This window comes from Cutaneotrichosporon oleaginosum, assembly GCF_008065305.1.
Source record: "Cutaneotrichosporon oleaginosum strain ATCC 20508 chromosome Unknown ATCC20508_contig01, whole genome shotgun sequence".
Classification (NCBI taxonomy): Eukaryota; Fungi; Basidiomycota; class Tremellomycetes; order Trichosporonales; family Trichosporonaceae; genus Cutaneotrichosporon; species Cutaneotrichosporon oleaginosum.
Genome location: NW_027072170.1, coordinates 3,964,218 through 3,983,477, shown reverse-complemented (window position 1 = coordinate 3,983,477; position 19,260 = coordinate 3,964,218). Strand labels below are relative to the sequence as shown.

Sequence of the window (19,260 nt, the reverse complement as noted above, 5' to 3'; positions counted from 1 at the left end):
GAGTTGTGGTGGAGGCAACAACAAAGATCACGAGATAGCGGAGCCAAAATTCGGCATGCGTGGATCGAGAGCCGCCACCCTTGACGGATCGTCGCGAGTCAGCTTCACCCACTCTCCAAGTTTCTCCATCGCCATGGCCCGTGCCCGCGCTATCCCGCCTGCGCCGCAGCCGTACCGCCTCGGCGGCATCGTGCGCTACGACAAGCAGCCGCCACGCGGCATCCGGCGATACCTGTGGAAGAAGGGGTGGGTGGGATAGGCTGATAGACGAGAATGAGAGCCAAGACGCTGACGGACAGAGTACAGATTGACGCGCACCTCTGCTTCGCGATGCTGGAGTGGTGGGAGGCGTTGCTTATTGGTAAGTCGTGCGGACGCGCGGCGCGGCGAGGAGGCGCGTCGCGATGGTGTGTGGGGGAAGGAGCGTCCCTGAGGCGTTGTGCCGAGCTCCGTCCTCATTTGTGTTTGCGTCGGTCTGATCGCATCGAGACGGGCGACATCCACTCGCTTTTCCGCTGCACTGCCAACATGCCGCGTGCTCGGCCGCTTACCCCAGCCCTCATGGTCCTCCCCGTCACCCTCTTCTTCTGGTACTCGTGCTACGCCTACTTCCCCGGACACATCCGCTACCTCTCCCGCCGCTTCGCGTACTATGTCTACGGCGACGACAGCGTCGACTTGGTGGCCGGCGCGCGCGCCTACGTCGCCGAGTGGGTCAATCTGGCATGGCTGTGGCTCTGCCGCGTCCTAGGCACATCCCCCCGCTTAGAGCTATAGTCATTCCTCACTTTGCACACTCCGGCGCTGGCGCTTCCTACATATACATTGTCCGTAGCTAATGGATCCTTGGATTGGTACTACAACTTGGCTGCGGACGGCTTCTCCGGCAACTTGGCAGACTCAGCCGTGGGCTGAGGCTCAGCGGCAGCCTGCGGGGCGGGCTCACTCTCCGTCTCGGCCTCGGGCGCGGACGTAGCCGACGCGGGTGCCGAGGATGTCACGGTTGGCGTCACCGTTTCCCCAATGCGCTTGTGAACCCAGTTTGAGATGAGGTCGGCGAGCTTGGCAGGCTCTGGAGCTAGCTCGTTGTGCGGCTCGTGCAAGAGACCCTATTTGTTAACGATAACTAGGCTATGGCTGCTTACCTGAAGAACCTTGGTCGTCTTGTCCTTGGCGACGACCATGTCGCCGAAGCGCACCGCCGCCTTGGGGTCCGCAACCTGGTCATCGCCGCCGTGAACAATCAGCAGCGGCAGGTCCTGCGGGAAGGCATCCCAGGCAGCGTGGGTGTCAAGACTTGCACCGTACGAGATCATGTCACTGAGGGACTTGAGTGATCCGTACGCTGCGCACATCGGGTCCTTGGCAGTCCTCTCCTGCACCTCGAGGTCCTTGGTAAAGTCCTTAACATCCAGCGGGATGGGAATGACAAAGTTGCCGAGGCCGATGGCCGCCGCGAGGTTGCCAGCCTTGAGCTGGAGGAAGCCGGCGGGCTTGGTTTGCCGGATGAACGGCGCCGAGGCGATGATGCCGCTGACAAGCTTGAGCGTCTCGGGAGCGGGCGGTCCATGCTTTCCACGCGTGCAAAAGCCCAGAGTCAGTCCGCCACCCTGCTTGTCAGCTCCCACACGGGTAAAAAGCGAACCATAGAGTGGCCGTAGAGGAACAGCTTGCGCCCTGCCGCCTGGGCGCGCTTGGCCTCGCGCTTAACCATGAACTCGAAGTCTGGAAGCTGGCGCGCCCACCCGCCGGTGCGGTGCTTCTGTCCCTTCTCTGGTACGACGGTGAGACCCTCGTCGCGCCACTTCTTGATCTCTGGCGCGTCCGCAGCTAGCGGTTGCTGGCTCGTCTTGCCGTGCCCGCGCGAGTCGAACGCAGTGATGTGCAGGTTGTGCGGTGCGGCAGCAAGTAGGCGGAAGTAGGCATCATACCGCCCAATGTGCTCGGCAAAGCCATGGTGGAAAAGAATGAAAGCATCTGGCGTTCGGCCGTCAGTGGGGTAGTACTGATGTCAGCGCCAGCCCATATCCGGGATGAAGAGGGTGGACATACCTCGCGGGTGTAGAAGGGAGTGCCGTCGTTGCCGAGGATGTACTTTTCCTCCATTGTGACGGGTTGCTGCTTGCCCATGGTGAACGAGTGTGTGCTGGTGGCGAAGTGGGAGGAGTGAAATGAATGTTGTTGTTGGCCGAAGAAGGGTGGCCAGATCCGGGCTTGCGCGACACGGGGATGGATTCCCAGTGCCCACGCCAGCACTGGCAGAGTGGTGGCTCTCGTCGCGGTTGTACGCCTTGGCACCATTATGGCGATGGTTAGTGCTGTGCTGCTTGTGAATGCATTGTGCATGCATCTGGCACTGCTGGCAACGCCCTGGCCCCCGCTTCCGCTTCCCAGATCGCGTTGCTTCTCTCTCGACATGTCATTGTGATTGCATAATTCGGAAGGCGGGTGGCCAAAAGAACGGGCCAGGAACAAAAAGCCATGGGATCATGGGAATGATTGGAACGCGCTTCCCGTCGCGGCGTTCCCCGGAGATGAGGCCCATCTCCGCGTCATGTCGAGACGGCCGCAGGGAATGTGATGGACGGGCAGCGCGGGCACTGCGGGAAGAACTCTGTTGCGTTTCATCTCCCCTCCATCTCTTCATCACTCACCATGAACTCGCTCAACGCGCTCGGAAACAGGCAGGTCGCAAGTCTTCAAGCAGACTTGGGACGCATGGAAGCAGGCGAGGGCGGGCCCAACGTGCAAGGTGAGTGACGTGCGAGCAGCTGCGACTGTACCACACCAACATTGCTCGCACACGACAAGATTCGGCAGCGCTAACCACAGGCCAGATCACCACCACGCTCGCCGCGCTCTCGCGCTTGATAGATGACTATGACTCGATGGCGCGCAAGGAGATGCAGACGGCGACGCGCGAGAAGGCAAACACGTAAGTGAAGCGGGATGGGTGCGAGATGATGCTGACAATCGTCGCTATTCGGTTCACCGCATTCGCCACGTCGCCAAACGTTCTCCACGTCGCGCCTTCCTTCGACTATCTGTCACGCTCGAGAATATCTCCTTTACGCCTCTCGCCTCCTCTCCGCATCCTCCCGCCTCCTCCGCTTCCCCTTCTCCGCCTGCTTCCCGAAATAGCCGTGTTGCCAAGCTGAAGAACGAACACAAGGAGCTGAAGGCGCGATTCGAGCGGGCAAAGTCAGAACGGGATAACAAGGTGAGCTAGCTGTCTCTCCGGGTTCTCTGACGACAAGGCGCGCAATGAGCTACTAGGAACAGCGAGCGGCGTCGCGTCAGGACCAGCGGGCATGGCGATGCGGCGCGGGCAAGCCAACCACACACCTGATCTCGCCGAGTCGCCGTTCGCGCCTCGAGAGGCTGATCTCTTCCGGCCCAACAACGAGCGGGAAGAGTACGCGTTGCGCGAACACAGCTTTATTCGCGAGAGCGAGAGTCTTATCGACGGGTACATTGCGCAAGGACAGGCAGTGCTCGGCAATCTCGTCGAGCAGCGTGGCATGCTCAAGGGCGCCAAGACGCGCCTCCTTGACACGGCCAACACTCTGGGATTGAGCCGCGAGACTATCTCGTGGGTCGAGCGCCGCACCAAGCAGGACGCATACATCTTCTTCGGCGGAGCAGGGTTTACCCTCCTCTCGTTCTGGGCGATTTGGCACTATCTCGGCTAGAATGTACGACACCAACTATAATTGTCGCTAGATGACATGCCTGTACCTATGACCGCGTGATGTGTCTACTGACGGCAGGTGAGTCATGGTTGACATGCCATTGAGGATCCATCTCATCCTATTCTACTGACAAGGCTACAGTCTGTGACTAAAACTTGCGGAGCTATGCTCAGCTTGTGGCATGTCTACCCACTCACATAGGCTTTAAGGTGGGCGCCCAAACTACCGCTGCGGTGCTCAAGACGGCCATCGCTGCGGATAGCGGCGAGAAGGTGAACACGAAGGACGTTGATAACCACCTGGCGCCAAACCTCCTCCTCCTCAGGAGTCCAGGCCTGACGGGCAACGCTCCGGCGGTTCTGTCATAAGCGAGGGACCGGCGCGAGACGTACTCGGGCAGGCGAGGTGCTGTTGCGGTGCTCGCGGCCACGGGGAAGAGGTGAAGGGGAACGGGCGCGGGGCATGGCTGAATTTCTGGGCAGGAGCTGCTGAACAGGCTCGGCGGAAGGCTGGGAGTTGGCGAGTGGGAGACTGAGTGGTGTTGGAAGTGTGGTGGGAAATGTTGTTGGTCAGAGTGTGCTGAACTTGGCACAGGTATGCTCTGGGCCGGGGCCGGCGGCAGCCAGTCCACCTCGCGTGAGGAAAGTGCTCTCGCTACCCCCAGACACTCTCCAATGGATGCCTGTGACAGAGGAAGTCACACAACTCATGAGTCATCTTGACCTGCGCCAGCCTCGCCCCCCATGCACTGTGCTCGCTCTCCTCTTGACGATCCGTGGACGCGCCCCATACCGTCCATCCAACTATAGACGGCACCCGCCCCGAGTCTCGCCTTTGCTTTTTGCGTCTGCACTTTCGGCCTTTGGCCAGTTTAATTCGCTCCGTTCGCTGCAACGAGGGCACACTGTGCCCCATCCCTCCTTTTGTAGTCATCTGACCAGCGGCTTCCTTGCATCTGGCCCAGGTCAGCTGCTTGATTGCCCGAGGCCGATGCAAGGGCATGCAAGGACGGGAGGGGGCCACTTGCACTCACCTCAGCGACATCAGTGTCCTCAGCGGCCTCATTAACCTGACCGCCCTCTTCTCACATCTAACCACGGTCTTCTCCTGTCCCTTGCCTAGCAGTCCTCACCCGCCACATCGCTACACTCTCCCGCCCAACATCTACCACTCCACCTCTACGCACACAATGACCCTCTCTGTGAGTCCGCTCTACCTGCCTCTCCACATCCTAACTCAGGCCGAGGACAAGACCCTCGTCATCAAGATGCTCGTGACCTGCCAGGGCATGTACAAGGCCGAGCACCCGGGCGTCAACCGTCCCGACAAGAAGCACAATGCGTTCATCAACGCTGTCGCCTCCGAGCTCGGCATGAGCAATGCGGAGCGCGACGAGGCCCGTGCGGCCGGCAAGGGCGGCGACGCGCGCGCCAGCAAGAGCAGCCCCGAGGCTGGCGAGACAGCCACGCCCAAGGCTAAGGCCCCGCCGAAGACGGCTGCCAAGGCCAAGGCTGCACCGCGCAAGCCTCGTGCTCCAGGCGGGAAGAAGGTCAAGGAGGAGGAGAAGCCGTCGCCCCGCAAGCGCCGCCGCACTTCGGAGAGCGAGAAGACGGATGAGAACGAGGCGATGGACGAGGACGAGGCGGAGGGGGCGGAGGCCGGGGATGAGGACGAGCTGACGGCATAGTGGGCTAGGTTGGCTAGCGGGGAAATGCAACTGTATAAAGGCTCTCTCTGCAGCGTAATCTCACTAACGACATGAGCTGCATTGAGCCATACTAAATCTGCAACCCCGGTCACATCTGCTTCTTCTCTACTCGCTCATCAATTCCTCGCTTTCGCTCTCCGCCTTAACCTTCTCAGCCTTCACCATCCTCGCCCGACCGTTCTCCTTCTTGGCCTTCGCAGCCTTGCCCTCCCCGGCCTTGCGCGCCGCCATGGCGCCGTCGACGACCTCGGCACCAAAGCTTTTGCGGAGGTACGCCAGGATCTTCTTGCTCAGCTCAGACCCGCCGTTGCCCGCGACACTCGCAAGCTCGGGGCGCGCGGCGATCGCCGTGCGCGACGCGACTACGGTCTCGACGATGGCGGTGTAGATCGCGCGCTGCGTCAGCAGGGTCGCAGCGGGCGTACCTCGATCTCGGGGGTGAAGTCCTCTTTCTTGGGGATGTTGCGGGAACGGCGCTCGGTCTTGGTGCGCACGGGGGGCATGGTGATAGGTGTAACGATGGGTCGAGGGACGGTGGGAGTTGAAGTCTAGGCATGAGGCGGCTCCGCTTCGCCCTAGCGGCAGTCAGCTGCCATCGTGCTCCTTCAGCACACAGATTCCCAGTGTGCCCTTCTGCACACTGCTGCACGCTCGACCTTGTGTGACCACTTATAAAGCGATTAGGGGAATCTTGCCTGGCGGGGCGAAGTGGGCGGCAGGACACAGCAGCTCGCAAGGCCGGCACGTGAAGGGGTCGCGGTCGCCTATGCCGACGATATGTGCTCGGCCAGAATATGCAGGCCGAGAGGGCTTCAGACGAACGATATCTGAGTGCACCACCTGAGCATGTGCCAATGAATCGCATTACTGTGAACCTACGCTACTGCTGGGAATCGATCTTGGCCGCTGTTTTGCCGCCACTTTTGTTACGTTTCGCACTCACGGGGCATACATCCCAGAAGGATGCACGCTGCGCCCACAAGCTCTAAGCCGAGTGAGTGGGCCACTCACGTTCCACACAACTCACTCGCTCCCAACGGGCGCCGGCATGCACATGATAAATGACGGCTACCGCGCACACTCTCAGTCATCCCCGTCCCCATCTCCCACCCCTCTTCACTCAACGCACACCTCTCAACCACCCACCCATCCCCCCGCCCACCGACCGCCAAGTATGCCCGCAGCTCCGGGCAAAGGCACGAAGAAATGGGAGGACGAGCACACTGTACGTCCCACGTCCCGGCGTCTTGCGCTGACGCGACAGAAAATCCTCGTCGAGGGAATCATCCAGCTGGTCCAGACGCACCGGCGGAGCTTGTACGCCCTGCCCGGCATAGTTGGCGAAGTTGACGGGCACGGCAACGACGCGACGCTGCGTACGACCTACCGCCTCCTTGCTGCTTTTGCGCGGGCGAACGGCGTCGATCCCGCCGTCGTTAAGGATAAACAGAAGCGGAAAGTAGAGGCTAAGGATAAAGACGGGGCAGAGGAGAGCGAGGGGGCGGGGAAGCGGAAGATGCCGCGCAAGAGCGGCAAGAATGTCAAGACGGAGGTGTAGGTGATGCACGGATGCCGAATGTGCTAGTGATGTGGAGGACTATGCATCATAGAGTACTGCCAAGAGCTGAGGCCAAGATGTGACGGACTTTGGGAATTAGTACCACGGCTCACGTGCCAGCCCGCACCGACGACGGCTCATTGCCGCTGCACCGACATGAGTGGCGTCGAACATCGACGCCGCCGCAATGCCGCCACCACGGCGCGCCGCCGCACGCTCCACCGACAGCGCAGGCCATCACAATGTCAGTGCATGGTGGCTGGGCGGACATGCAAGTGGCGCCACCGCTCGAGCCAGCCTCCATTCAATCCGTCACAGGCACGTCCTGAGCATTCAATAGCTCGGAGAAACACCTGGGATATTCCACATATATGCATACAGGATTGCGGGATGTAGGTCATAGTAGGGTCTTGGGATGTACAATTGGGGCGGCGGATGTTGACGGGTGGATGAGATGTGCAGTTTCGGTAGGAGGGGAGAGTGGGCAGTGGACAGTGGAGAGTGGGAATTCGGCGTTCTAAATGTAGAGGCTGCCACTGCGACGCGACTCGGCGCACAGACAGATGACGCAGTGGCTTGAGCTACTGGAGGAGATGGGCGAATGTGTCGGGGATGGGGACGCCGATGTCCTTGATGATGGGGGCTAGGTCGCGAAGTGCACGTTCGCTGGCATCCGCGCGAGCACGCTCGAGTACGAGCTGAAGCTTGAGGCGCACGAGCGAGGTGCGTCCGGTTGCCTCTGTGGCTTCCTTGTGAGCAGGCAAGGTGGGCGACTGCTCAAACTCGGAGCCCTTTGCGGGCTGCTTGTCGACTCCAATGTGCGGCTCAATGACCTGGACAGGCGACGGGGGAGCGTCCCACTCCATCGTGAGGTTGGCACCCTCGGAAGCCGCAAAGCGACGTAGCGCCTTGGCCTGCTTTCAGCGAGGGAGGGGGAAAAGAGTCAGTTACCTGCCGACGAGCGATTAGCTGGAACTTGATGAGGGACGCTTCTTTGCGCGCCGCGCGATACCACCCGGCGCGTGCCCGCATTGACCCGATGACAACGCGGTCATATGAGCGCTTCTTGGCATTGATGGTCGAGACGTAGCGTTCCAGCCGAGCTTCCTTGGGCCACTTGCGCCAGCATTCACGCACACGCGGGTCGAGGCAAGTAATGGCGATGGGGGGGAGAGTGCGGGGGCGGGGCACATCGGCATCGGCGTGATCCGAGGATATCTGTAAAGGGTTTAGCAGGGCAACGCCGGCGCGGCCTTGAATAGCATCGCCGCGTACCTCGGGGTTGTCGCATTCCTCCTGGAAGAGCTTATCGCCCCCTTTCCCGCGCTGGCCCTCGGTCTTGGCATCAAACGCAAACGCCTCCTGGAACGTGGTGGCGTCAAACGCCCGGACGTACTGCGAAGCCTGGGGTGCGGCCGCGCGAGGGGGCGCTGGATCAGTCGCGCAGTCCTCAGTCACCTCGACCTTTACCGTCTCGGGCTCGGCAGGCTCGTCAATCACGTGCCCGCTGATGGTGGATGAGAGGACACTGGAGGAGCTGACAAAGGCGGTGTCTGGAGTTAATCGGCTGAAGCGCACTCTGAAACCTGGGCTCTTTCAGCGGTGGCGTTCCCACGGATGTGATCGAGGGGTGGGGGAGAGGATGATCGATGGATACTTACTGGACCGACAGAGCTGCACGGGTGGGACAAGGCGTGCGTCGCGCACAAACGGACTGGCAGTGCGGTGGCGCTGGGTGGTGTCCATGGTGACACCGTCGACCGGGATGGGCCGCGGAGAGTACGAGTGAGTCCTGAACTGTGTACGTGTCAGTCTGTCAGCGACAGCGACAGCGACTGGATGAGCGGAGATGTCGGACGACATACCCGGGGAGGCATGATGGGTAGCGAGTAAGAGGAGAGGGGGGGATGATGATGAGAGAGAAAGAGGAGAGGACGAGGACGAGCAGTGAGTGTGGCACGACGACGGAGAGAGGGGGGCGAGGGGGGAAGGACGTCAGAGGTGGAGGTGGAGGGAGTGCTTAGACGATCTTCGCTGATGATGTGGCACTGTGGCGACTCCCTCGCCGCGTTGCCGACCGCCCCACTTACTTACTCCTCTCACCTCCCAGATCCATCCTTGCTACTCTCCCTCACCCCCTTGGCCCCCCTCGGCGCCGCCGTGGGCTTGAGTCATGTCGCAACTCGCAACAACAACAATCGATTACCAGAGGCGTACACCTCATGGCTTGATCAACTCCTGGAGGCCTGGATGCCTGCAAGGGAATGCGAGCTGGGCGGGCATTTTGAGGAATTGCACATCGTTCTTACCTGTCTCCTGAGCCAGAGTGCCCGAGGCATGCATACCGCACTTTGAACTGTTGGGGGAGCGTCTGCGCCAGCGCCACCGTCTGGCCGATTGGCCAGCTGACGGGCCACGGGGCTCTGCGGAGGCGTCGTGCAGAGGCGTCGAGGGTACGCGCCTGCTCGCACGATCGCGAGATCGCAAGCTGGCAAGATTGCAAGGTCGCCAAGCAAAGGCATCCGATCAACGCACGGTAGCGTCCTCGCACCGGCACCGACACACCACGCACTCCGCCACCAGGCCTCCCCGTCACACGTCACCACCAACGTTTGCGACCGTGCTGGTCGGGGAGAGGGCGTCGGGCGACAGTGTCGTCTTGCCGTGCCCATGGTGGTTCTCATGGACCTCCCCCCTCATGGGCCTTGTGACACGCCTACCAAACTTAATCCGTATCGGTGCCTGATATTTTGTCGGTCTGCCAGCCACCCCCGCGCCCCGCCGCTGTAGTCGGACGGACCATCCACGGCGGATGCATGCAGCACGCCGCCTTTCGTGACTGTGACTGGTGGCTGGTGGCGGCAAGACAACTCACTTGTACCCGGACGCCGCCAAGTATGGTGCGGGGGCAGGCGGACGACGTGGAGAGGGAGGCACCATGAATGTTAGCGAGAATGATTTGTAGAACACGACGACGCCAGGCTCCGCCACAGTCGGGTTCTACGAATTCTGGCGGGCCCCAGATTGCCAGATGTCCATCTAGGAGTAGTCAAGGCCGGCGGTCGGCGATGGCGGTGCCAGCGACAGAGGGCAACAGCGACAGCTGGGCCACACTGAGCTTATTACATGCTAAACTGCTGATTTCCTATCTGTGGGATGCGGGGGACGGCCGACCTGCCGATGTGCCGACATGCCAACAATCACCAGGCCAGTAGGCCGACATGCCATATTATTAACGTCGGCCTAGACAAACAGAAACGAGGGCGCAGAGCTGCTGAGCTGAGGGCCGGATGTAGGCAGCAGCCGGCTCGGCTCGGTTTCGGTTCGGTCTAGCTACTCGCGACCTCTCGAGATATTTCGCGCATATCTCGCCGGTCCTCCGGTTCCGACGCCTTTCGAGTTCTGGTTGAACATTTCGAGTTCTGGTTCTGGTCGAGGAATGCAGCGGAGACATAGGCACGGCGCAGGAGTCGGCGCGGCCCGGCGCCACCCCCGACCCGCGGCGCAAGCGACCCTTGGCCTCGACGGGCGCGGCGGCATGCTTGCGGGCGCCGCACGCCGCACGCCGCAAGCCTGCTTGCATGTATGATGTTGGTATAGTAGCCGGGCAGGACAGGGCCTAATTATCCTACGATCTTAGGGCACGCGTCGGCAGTCTTTTGTTCGCGGCCATGCCCTGCGGTGGCCTCGCTTCCCCTGCCCTTCGCACCGTGCCACTGGCGCCATTGTCCTTGCTCCTGGTTGGAGTCTGGCGTCATGGCCTGCGGTTCTGCAGCGCATGCAGCGAGAGCGAGAACGGAGGAAATGCGTCTCGACAGGCGTGACATGCGTAACGGTAGGGATGCCTGTTCAACCACGATCTCAGGAGGAGCAATCTGGGACATGAGAGAAGCTCGAGTATAGGAGGGGAGGAGGGTGAGGATGAGGATGATAGGGCTGGCGCGTGGGCTCTTGGACGAAAGCAGGAGGGGTGGGTGGGGCTTGGGCTATTAGGTTATTGGGCTCGAGCATGGCGCGAGCGGGCGCGTGCAAGGCACCCGTTGACTCTATGCCGGCCTCGGCGTGCGTGCAGCGTGGTACTGGTGCGAGAGTGAGAGTGAGAGGAAGAGCTGAGCGCGCGCGCGCACGCGGAAAGATGGCATCGAAGCGGAAGCGGAGGCGCGAGACCCCAGATGCACAGAATGGAGCGCAAGCCCAGCGCCGAACTGTGCAAGCGCGCTTAGACACAGGCACGCTATCAAACCCACGGACGCAGGAGGCAGGATGCATGCCTCATCTCATCGCCATGGTGCGCAGCTGCGGCTGCCGAGTTGCAGATGGCATGGATGCCACTTGGAAGCGTGACGAGACATGTCACCTTGGCCAGTGATCGCGAGAGACAGAGCCAGAGCCAGAGCCAGAGCCAGGTATTCGTCGGTTGGCGCCTGCTAGCGAGATTGACCTGATGAACTATGCATGCCTGTACAGTAGCCTGGAGGCTTTCCCGAGACAGTAGTGCTACATGTATCGAGAGGCATCGAGATCGAGAGCGGCAAGAGCAACAACAGGGACATGAGCTATCTGGCCATCTCTGGATAAACCTGGTGCACAGACTTGTGCCTTTTTGCCTTGGCTTACCCTTATATCCCTTATCCTTAACTTGAATCTTCGGCTCGGCTACTTTTTTTTTTTTTTTTTCTTCTTCTCACAACTCCGATCCTCATCCCCCTCCCGTCTGCGATTGACAGGACTTTTGGCTCTGACTTCAAGTCAGTGCAGTCAGTGCACAGTCTCCCAGGGGGATTAGGCGAACAGGACAGGGCTTTCGGTGTGGCTGGCTCATGGTCGGGTCTGTGGGGGAGCGGGGGGAGAGAGGGGGAGGGGGGGGGGGGGGCTTGGGCTGCGGAATGCACGAGGCGGAGGACAAGAGAACAAGGGCTTCTGGTGGCCACGCGACCCAGTTCTCTCGCCACGTCGCCGGGAACTCTGCTGTGAAGATGCCAAGACATTCTGCTGGCTGCCACCCAGCAGCCCAGCAGCGTGCAGGCTGTACAGGTATACAGGGCAATAACCGAGAACACCCTAATCGCCTTTCAACCCTTTACCCAGATCCGTGGGATAACCCAAGCGGTGGCCGGAAGGAGAGCGAGAGCGAGAGTGAGAGAGAGTGAGAGTGAGAGAGGCAGTTCTTGTTCTCGTCTCGTTTGCCTGCTGCCATGCCCATGCCTGCGGCTCTGCGGCGCTGCGGTAGCCAACGATCTGTAGCTCACGGCCCACGACCCACGGCCCGTAGTCGACGCCTCAGACGCCACGGCCACCATCATCTTGGTTCGAATCTTTCCACTTCACCCTGCAGCCAGCGACTCATAGCCCGCTCTCTGACCCCGAGGGAGGAACGTGGACCAGCGGAGTTTGTGCGCCCAATCCCATCCTCTGTCAATAGCTGCGTTGCAGGACGCATGCAGGACTGCAGGACTGCAGGAGAGAGAGAAAGAGAGAGGAGACGTCGGATTGCAGATGGCAGGATGCGATGCAGGACGCAGGATACAGGATGCAGCCTGCAAGAAGCAGAAAGCAAGAAGCAGGTTGAAGGCACTCCAAGTCCCTCGTCGAGTGGGAGAAAGCCTGCCATAGCCGGCAATGTGAGACTGACTGGTGGTTGATCCGAAGTCTCAGCATCATCAACAACGTCCTCAAGCTCCTCAACTCTCTCACAACAGATACCTCATCCAACTTAAGTTCCTCAGTTCCTCAGTCTTGGGATCATGGGCGACAAAGCCCGTGCTCTTTCTCTAACGTTGGGGTGTGTGTCAGTCACATTCCAAAGCGCCGTGCCCGGCCCTATGCCTGACGCAAGACTCTGTCCGGCATCCTGCATCCTGTATCCTGTATTGGTCTCCTGCATGCATGCACCAAAAGATATGCAACGCCTCTTGGCTGCTGGCTGCTTGGCTGTGGGCTGTTGGCGGTTGGCTGGCCAGTACAAACGGTACAACGAGCGCCCAGGGATACACGGGGGGCGGCAGGATCTAGCATACCGCTGCGAGTCAGGACGTGACAAGATTACTGGAACTGGGAGGCGTTGACCTGGCGTACGTTGGCGTTCTCTTCCTACCGTCCTGCGTCCTGCGTCCTGGCTTCTCCGGCGGTCTGCCGACGCTGGCCGCTGGCCGTTCGGTGCAGGCAGTGCATGGTGTGGGGTGGTCTACCGGACGAAGACCTGGCCGCATGGCCGCCTGACCGCCCGGCCATCGGACCGCTTGCAGCCTGATTGGCGTTCACTTTCTACAGGCTCCACAGACAGTCCATAGCGCTGGAATTCCGAACGTCCTGGTCTCCACCGACCCAGGAGAAAAGGGGTCGTAGGAGCTGCAGGAGCGACAGGATGCAGGAGTAGAGAAGCGGCGGCGCCGTACAGGGCCCAGTTGCCAGGTGCACGCACGAGCACAAGCCGCAGAGGCGACAAGGCGAGGCACATCTCGATGCCATGCCATACCATCCTCGAGTACCCATGCCATGACTCGCGATGCCTGCCTCACCATATGCCGAACCAAGTTATTAGTTGGATAAGAGTAGCCGGACAGCCTTAGACGCCGGCCACGCCCCCCGCCCTCCCGTTCATCCTCGACAACGTCTCGAACTGCTCGACGCCTTGAGATCTGCGCTGAGCCAACACCGACTCGAGCGAAGCATTGCCATCCCTCCCTCATCTCATCACCCGCTCACCGCCCGCCGTCGACTATCTGTCCGCGCATCACACATCGCGACCGCAAGCGCGACGCGCCGTCCCCCATCTACCCATCGACCGTTTCAACGCCCGAGCCTTAAGGGTGCACGCGGCTTGCTTGTCCCCATCTCATCCCTCCTACCAACTACTGTAACCCAACCTCAAAGTCTAGCGGCTTAGCTATCAAAGCTTCCCACCCGATCGTTGCCTCTGCCAGACAACCTCCACTTCACTCGACATCACTCAACTCTCAGTGCCGCCGTGTGAGTTCCACACCCCGACGACGGGACCCCGCCAGCGAACGTGCGCTGACACCGACTTGCCATCCGCACTGTTGGTCGCGTCCGTGCTGTGCTCTACTTGATTGCTCACCGAAATCCCATGATCCCAACCTGCCGACCGTTTATCCTACCCTGTGTGGCAATGGCTCCACCCAGCAACAAAAGACCCGTGTTTCACCCCAAAACCTCTGACGGGTGGCGCATTTCGTTTAATTCATCGTGAGTTTACCAGTCAATTCAGCAGTTTGTCGTCGTCTTCCGTTTTGGCCCCCTCTCCCTCTCCGTTCTCTCTCCCTCTCCTCTGCATACTGCCTACCCCTCCCTCATACTGGGCCCCACTCCCACTCCGCCCCCCCCCCCCCCCCCCTCTTTCCAAGGACAACACACAACCCCTGGCTTCGGCGTCATCTCGGAGATGTTCACCGACATGTTTCGTGTCATCCCAAGTTTGTGTCTGTGCGTTTCGAGTTGAGGCACGACCAGATGACATGCCACACTGCGATTCATCCTCCTTGCTGCTCTGCTCTGCTCTGCTCTGGGCTGTCCTGTCTCTCCTCGTCTTCCTGCCCATTTCCAAGCGCCTAGCTTCTAGCTTCTAGCTCTCCTGGCTCTCTCCTTGCTCGCACTCGCATCTTGCAACTGCACCTGGACACCTGGACACTGGAGATCGAGGGTTGTGCCGGACTCGATCATGTGCGCGTTGGCTGCCTGGGTGTGTGCCTGGATACCACTGTGCTTCTTACTCCACTTGATCCTGCATTTCCTTGCATTTCCTTGCAATTCCTTGCATTTCCTGCATTTCCTGCACAGACCACTCGCCGTCTCCGTCTCTTTCTCGCTCTCTCTCGCTGCCACTCTCCCTCTCCGCCACTCCTGCCCGCACATCCCCCGCACTTCTGTGCTCCTCTTTCCCCCTCTCTCCCTCTCCATCCCCGTCTGGCCCCACGCTCCGACCCTCCTCCCATTACCACTCGTCATGGTCGCTCCAGCGTCTCCCAGTCTTTGTCGCATAGGGCACGCCACAGATGAACGAGCGTATGCTCGTGCCCCCCTGCGTGCAACTCTTTCCCCTTGCAGACCGTGTGTAATTGGGCATGTACCCTACGCTGCACATGGTCTGGCTCGGTTGTGGGCAGCACTCGCGTGTAGATTGCAGATCGACCGGTCTACCAGCATCCTGCGAGGCATGCAATTCTGCATGCCCAACCATGCCAGGAGGCGGCCAAATGCCCCGTCTTCTCAAGCCCGCGAGCCATGCTGGCCAGCTGGCCGGCCAGCTAGCCAGGAGCCGCGAGCAAGCAGCGGTCAACCGCCACAGGCAAATGGCCTTGTCCTTTGTTCCCAACTAGACCCAGATCTGTTCCTGCCGCCGCCGGGCCGCCTCGTCGCCACCGCTTGCTTTGCCCTGGCTCTCGCATCCTCCCCATTCTCGCAACCTCTTTTCTCCATCCCCCTCTCCTCCTCTCCGCTCCCCCTCGACTGCCCTTCCGCTCTGTGACTGCGCTGTTCACGTTCGCTGACACACCCTTGATGCTTGGTATATCCCTGTACATACTCGCAACTCGCACCACTTTATCACCTCCACCAACTGGTCCACCACCTACCACCTGCTACCTGCCACTCGAACCGCCACTCCCATTCCACACTCACACCACCACCACCACCACCACCTCTCTTCTTGTACTGCACTGCCGTCTCTGCCGTCTCTGCCGCCGCCGCCGCTGCCGCCACCACTACTGTTGATCTGATTTTCCGTTGTCGATCTCCCCCATACACGCACACACACACGCACATACAATACACACACACACACAATTCTTTCACTCAAACACGCTCACATTGTCGTCGTCAACACTTGCCAACACCAACACGGTCACTTGGAACCACCTTGGACAACCCTCAAACTCTGCGTGTGTCCGACCACTCCGGCCGTCCACAAACCCACCGTCCCCCCCCCCATCTCGTGACTCGTCCCTTGAAATCTTGGATCTGGGTCACGGCTTCTCAACATCTGTTCTCAACTTGTCCCTCTCTGCGCTTTGTTCTTTTTCAACGCTTGCTTGCTCGTCACAGTCGTGCAATCACAGCTCCGACCTCGCTGGCTCAACCTCGTCCCTCATCGCTCATCGCTCATCGCCCCGTGCAGTCTCCTCAGTGTCCTTGCGCGTCGCATCCCCAGCCATCTCCCATCTACCAACCCGTACCTCTCTTTTCTCGCTCTGGCCTCCAAGTGCGTGCACCCAGGTCCCACCACAACCACAACTGTGAGTCTTTGTGCCTTGGACCTCCTCCGCCCGCTTTTGCCACACCCACGATCGACCTCTCTCTCCCCTTGCATCCTTGTATTCTCTAGACCCCGAGGGCGATGCTGACTGCGCCCCATTCTATTCCACTACACCCTCGCGCTCTTCCTACCTGCCCTTGTCGTCCGACTCTGGCAACGCATACAGAAGGACCACGATCTAGCTGCCCTCCTTCCGTCCCACATATCCTCCATCGGCACTTTGGTGGCGCCACCGCCCACCGGCACAAGATAATAAACAACCTTTGCGGCTGATACTCGTCGGGTAGTATTTCTCTTGGGCCTCCCTTGAGATCGCGCCAAGTATACGCCACTCACCATCCACCATTCCCCGTTGACAGGTCAAAGGACAGCCACTGCCTCTACCAAAAGCGTGCCCCAAGTCACCACTTTGGGTTACACAACGCATCTAGTCGTGGTCGCTCGTCGTCAACACAGCCGGCCACCACACACACACACATCCCCCCCCGTTCCCCGTACAGTCAAACTTGTCGACGCGCGCGCGCGCACATCGGATAATCCCCTCCTTTTCGCCCGCCATCGACGCCCTCGCCGCGTGACAGATCTGTCGAGATCGTTGAGAGCAACAGAGCATCCAGAGCATCAAGAGCATCGCCGAGAGCAAGACTTGCACACGACTCGTACCCTCGTCGTTTGCCCAAAGAGGGCGATACATCGTACATCGTCGTCCGTCGTCGCCTTCCTCGTTCCTCCCACCTCCACAACTTCTACACTCCCACCATGGACGTCCTCGACGTGAGTTGTTGTTGTCTCCATTTCTCTTCCACACTCTCTTTACTCGCACATCCCCCAGCGCCTTGTGGCATCCTCAGAGCACATAGAGCACATACCTCCTAGTGGTCGTGCGGGGTAATCTGCCGTAATTCGGCCTTGGTCGCTTGGTCGTGCTTCGATCGCAGAACTGGAACCCTCGTTGATAGTTGCTACTCCCTTGCGCACAGCCCGCTGACATTATCCCATTGCTCCTCTTCTCGCTCTCTCTCTCCAACAATGCCACTCCTCTCTCTCCCCCCTCCCTCTCTCTCCTCCTCAATCTCCTCGCCAACCTCGCAATCACCAACACGCACGGACAAACTCTGCCCCGACGAACACCACCACCCCATTGCGTCTCGCTTCTCCCATCACCCTCCTATCACAATCACTCGTCGCCTCCAACCACCCCCGCCAACCCTCTGTCCTCTCTTTCCCTCGCTCCCCACGCCCCCCACCAAACACTCCCGACGGATTCTGCATCCCCTCTCCCCTCACTCTCTCTGCTACTCACAATGCCTTGCAACTCCAGCTCGTCAACGACACCAACCAAGTCGGACCTGGCCACGACTTCCTCGTGCGCCCCTTCGTCTGCAAGTTTGAGAACTGTGACCGAGCCTTCGCTCGCAAGAGTGACCTCGCACGTCACTTCCGTATCCACACAAATGAGAGGTGAGTTGGCCGCCGCCACACACGCAAGCGTCAGAGCAAACTCACCAATAATAGGCCATTCGTCTGCGTTTACCGCGGCTGCGGGAAAGCATTCATCCAGCGCTCTGCGTTGACTGTCCACACCCGTGTTCACACCGGCGAGCGACCTCATCACTGCGAGACTTGCAACAAGGCGTTTGCAGACTCCAGTTCACTCGCTCGTCACCGCCGCATCCAGTAAGTGCCACATTCCGCCCTCACAAACAGTTTTTTGCACAACTGACACATTCAGCACCGGCAAGCGCCCTTACGGATGCAAGGTTCCGGGCTGCGGCCGCCAGTTTGCGCGCCGCAACACCTACCTGAAGCACTTCAAGCGCCAACATCCCGACCTCCCTCCTCCCACATCGAGCTCTGTTCGTGCGCTCCACATACCCAACATGGGCTCGCGTCCGTTTCTCAGCTCTGCCGGCTCCGTTCCACCGTCCGGCAGCGACAGCAACGACTATGGCACGCCGCCATCCAACGCCGCGCCCCCCCACGGCTACGCCGCCTCTCACCCGCCAGAGGGCGCGGCGTACTCCTACAGCGGCGGGTTCGTCAACGGGATGCTCCACTCCTCCCAACTCGCACCCAGCCAAGGAGCCGGTCTCCACCCCTACTTCCACCCCAGCCACGCCGACCCCCAGGGCCATGGCCCGCTCTCCCTGCTCGCCCACCCGGGTGGCGGCTCGGAGCATGTTCAGAGTGGCCAAACAACTCCGGGTGAGCGTCCCGACGTCCAGTACCCGCAGCCGGGTGGTCAGCTCGGCTTCAATGGCGCACCGCTCCAGCAGAACGGCCTTGGCGTCCCAAACGGTGACGGCGGAGACCAGTCCATCTTCTCGTACCAGGACAACTCGGTCCCTCGCATGCCCGGTCAAGTAGGCGGCCCCATGGGCAACGCCAGCTTCCACTACAAGCCTGAAGGAGGGATGCGCCCCTTCCAGTCTGAAGCCAGCATGATGCAGCAGACACCGTGGGGTCAGGTTGGCGGCTTTACCGCATCTCAACTCTCACTGCCTCCTCTCAACTCGGGTCTGCAGCCCTCATACCAGCAGCAGCAGCAGGGCGGCTTCCAGCAGCAGAACCCCGGTGACGTTAAGAACGAGCCCAAGCCCAGCCACTCGCCAGTGTCGGACCGCGCCAACACCCCCGACGGCCTCGTTGACGTCAACGCCATCCCTGCCATAAAGTACCCCCCGTCCATGCCCTCCTACCCGCCTATGGCCACATTCACTGGTCTCACGCACAACCACATGCCCGCGCCTCTGCTTCCCACCATGCCCGGCGGGCAGCCAACCCTGCACGCGGTGCCACCGCAGATGCAGCGCTTCCACTCGGCCCCGATTGTCCCAACAATCAACAACAACGGGTGGAGCAACTTTGAGCAGTTCAAGGCGACGACGCCAGGTGCGCCAGGCGCTCCCGGCTACAACGACCGCATTCCGCTTCGCCGCATGCCCATGGTCAGCGGCGAATGGCAGCAGCCGCCACCGCCGCAGCCCCAGCCGGTGGAGGAGGGCAGCCATGAGGCCTCGGACGCCGAGTC

The 19,260-nt window shown here is 60.6% G+C and overlaps 6 protein-coding genes across 6 annotated transcripts; 4 read left to right on the top strand and 2 right to left on the bottom strand.

Annotated features, from left to right (window-relative positions):
- Positions 1-133: 133 nt before the first annotated feature.
- COLE_01629 (uncharacterized protein) lies at positions 134-777 on the top strand (the record flags this gene model as incomplete). The annotated part of the gene is made up of 3 exons (XM_018423695.2): positions 134-246; positions 300-361; positions 557-777. The coding sequence occupies 3 exons, from the start codon at positions 134-136 to the stop codon at positions 775-777; spliced, it is 396 nt and encodes a 131-aa protein (XP_018277435.1).
- A 58-nt stretch (positions 778-835) lies between these two features.
- COLE_01628 (uncharacterized protein) lies at positions 836-2,301 on the bottom strand (the record flags this gene model as incomplete). Its single annotated transcript, XM_065626157.1, has 5 exons — positions 836-911; positions 946-1,109; positions 1,146-1,610; positions 1,646-2,005; positions 2,053-2,301. The coding sequence occupies 5 exons, from the start codon at positions 2,299-2,301 to the stop codon at positions 836-838; spliced, it is 1,314 nt and encodes a 437-aa protein (XP_065482651.1).
- A 354-nt stretch (positions 2,302-2,655) lies between these two features.
- COLE_01627 (uncharacterized protein) lies at positions 2,656-3,692 on the top strand (the record flags this gene model as incomplete). Its single annotated transcript, XM_018421465.2, has 4 exons — positions 2,656-2,752; positions 2,833-2,935; positions 3,142-3,220; positions 3,258-3,692. The coding sequence occupies 4 exons, from the start codon at positions 2,656-2,658 to the stop codon at positions 3,690-3,692; spliced, it is 714 nt and encodes a 237-aa protein (XP_018277433.1).
- Positions 3,693-4,881: 1,189 nt separating this feature from the next.
- On the top strand, positions 4,882-5,952 carry COLE_01626 (uncharacterized protein; the record flags this gene model as incomplete). The annotated part of the gene is made up of 2 exons (XM_018424846.1): positions 4,882-5,378; positions 5,466-5,952. The coding sequence occupies 2 exons, from the start codon at positions 4,882-4,884 to the stop codon at positions 5,950-5,952; spliced, it is 984 nt and encodes a 327-aa protein (XP_018277432.1).
- Positions 5,953-6,574: 622 nt separating this feature from the next.
- On the top strand, positions 6,575-6,958 carry COLE_01625 (uncharacterized protein; the record flags this gene model as incomplete). The annotated part of the gene is made up of 2 exons (XM_018425492.1): positions 6,575-6,625; positions 6,665-6,958. 2 exons carry the CDS (start codon positions 6,575-6,577, stop codon positions 6,956-6,958), a joined length of 345 nt encoding a protein of 114 aa, XP_018277431.1.
- Positions 6,959-7,783: 825 nt separating this feature from the next.
- On the bottom strand, positions 7,784-8,704 carry COLE_01624 (uncharacterized protein; the record flags this gene model as incomplete). The annotated part of the gene is made up of 2 exons (XM_018419507.2): positions 7,784-8,511; positions 8,620-8,704. The coding sequence occupies 2 exons, from the start codon at positions 8,702-8,704 to the stop codon at positions 7,784-7,786; spliced, it is 813 nt and encodes a 270-aa protein (XP_018277430.2).
- Between the last annotated feature and the right edge of the window lie 10,556 nt (positions 8,705-19,260).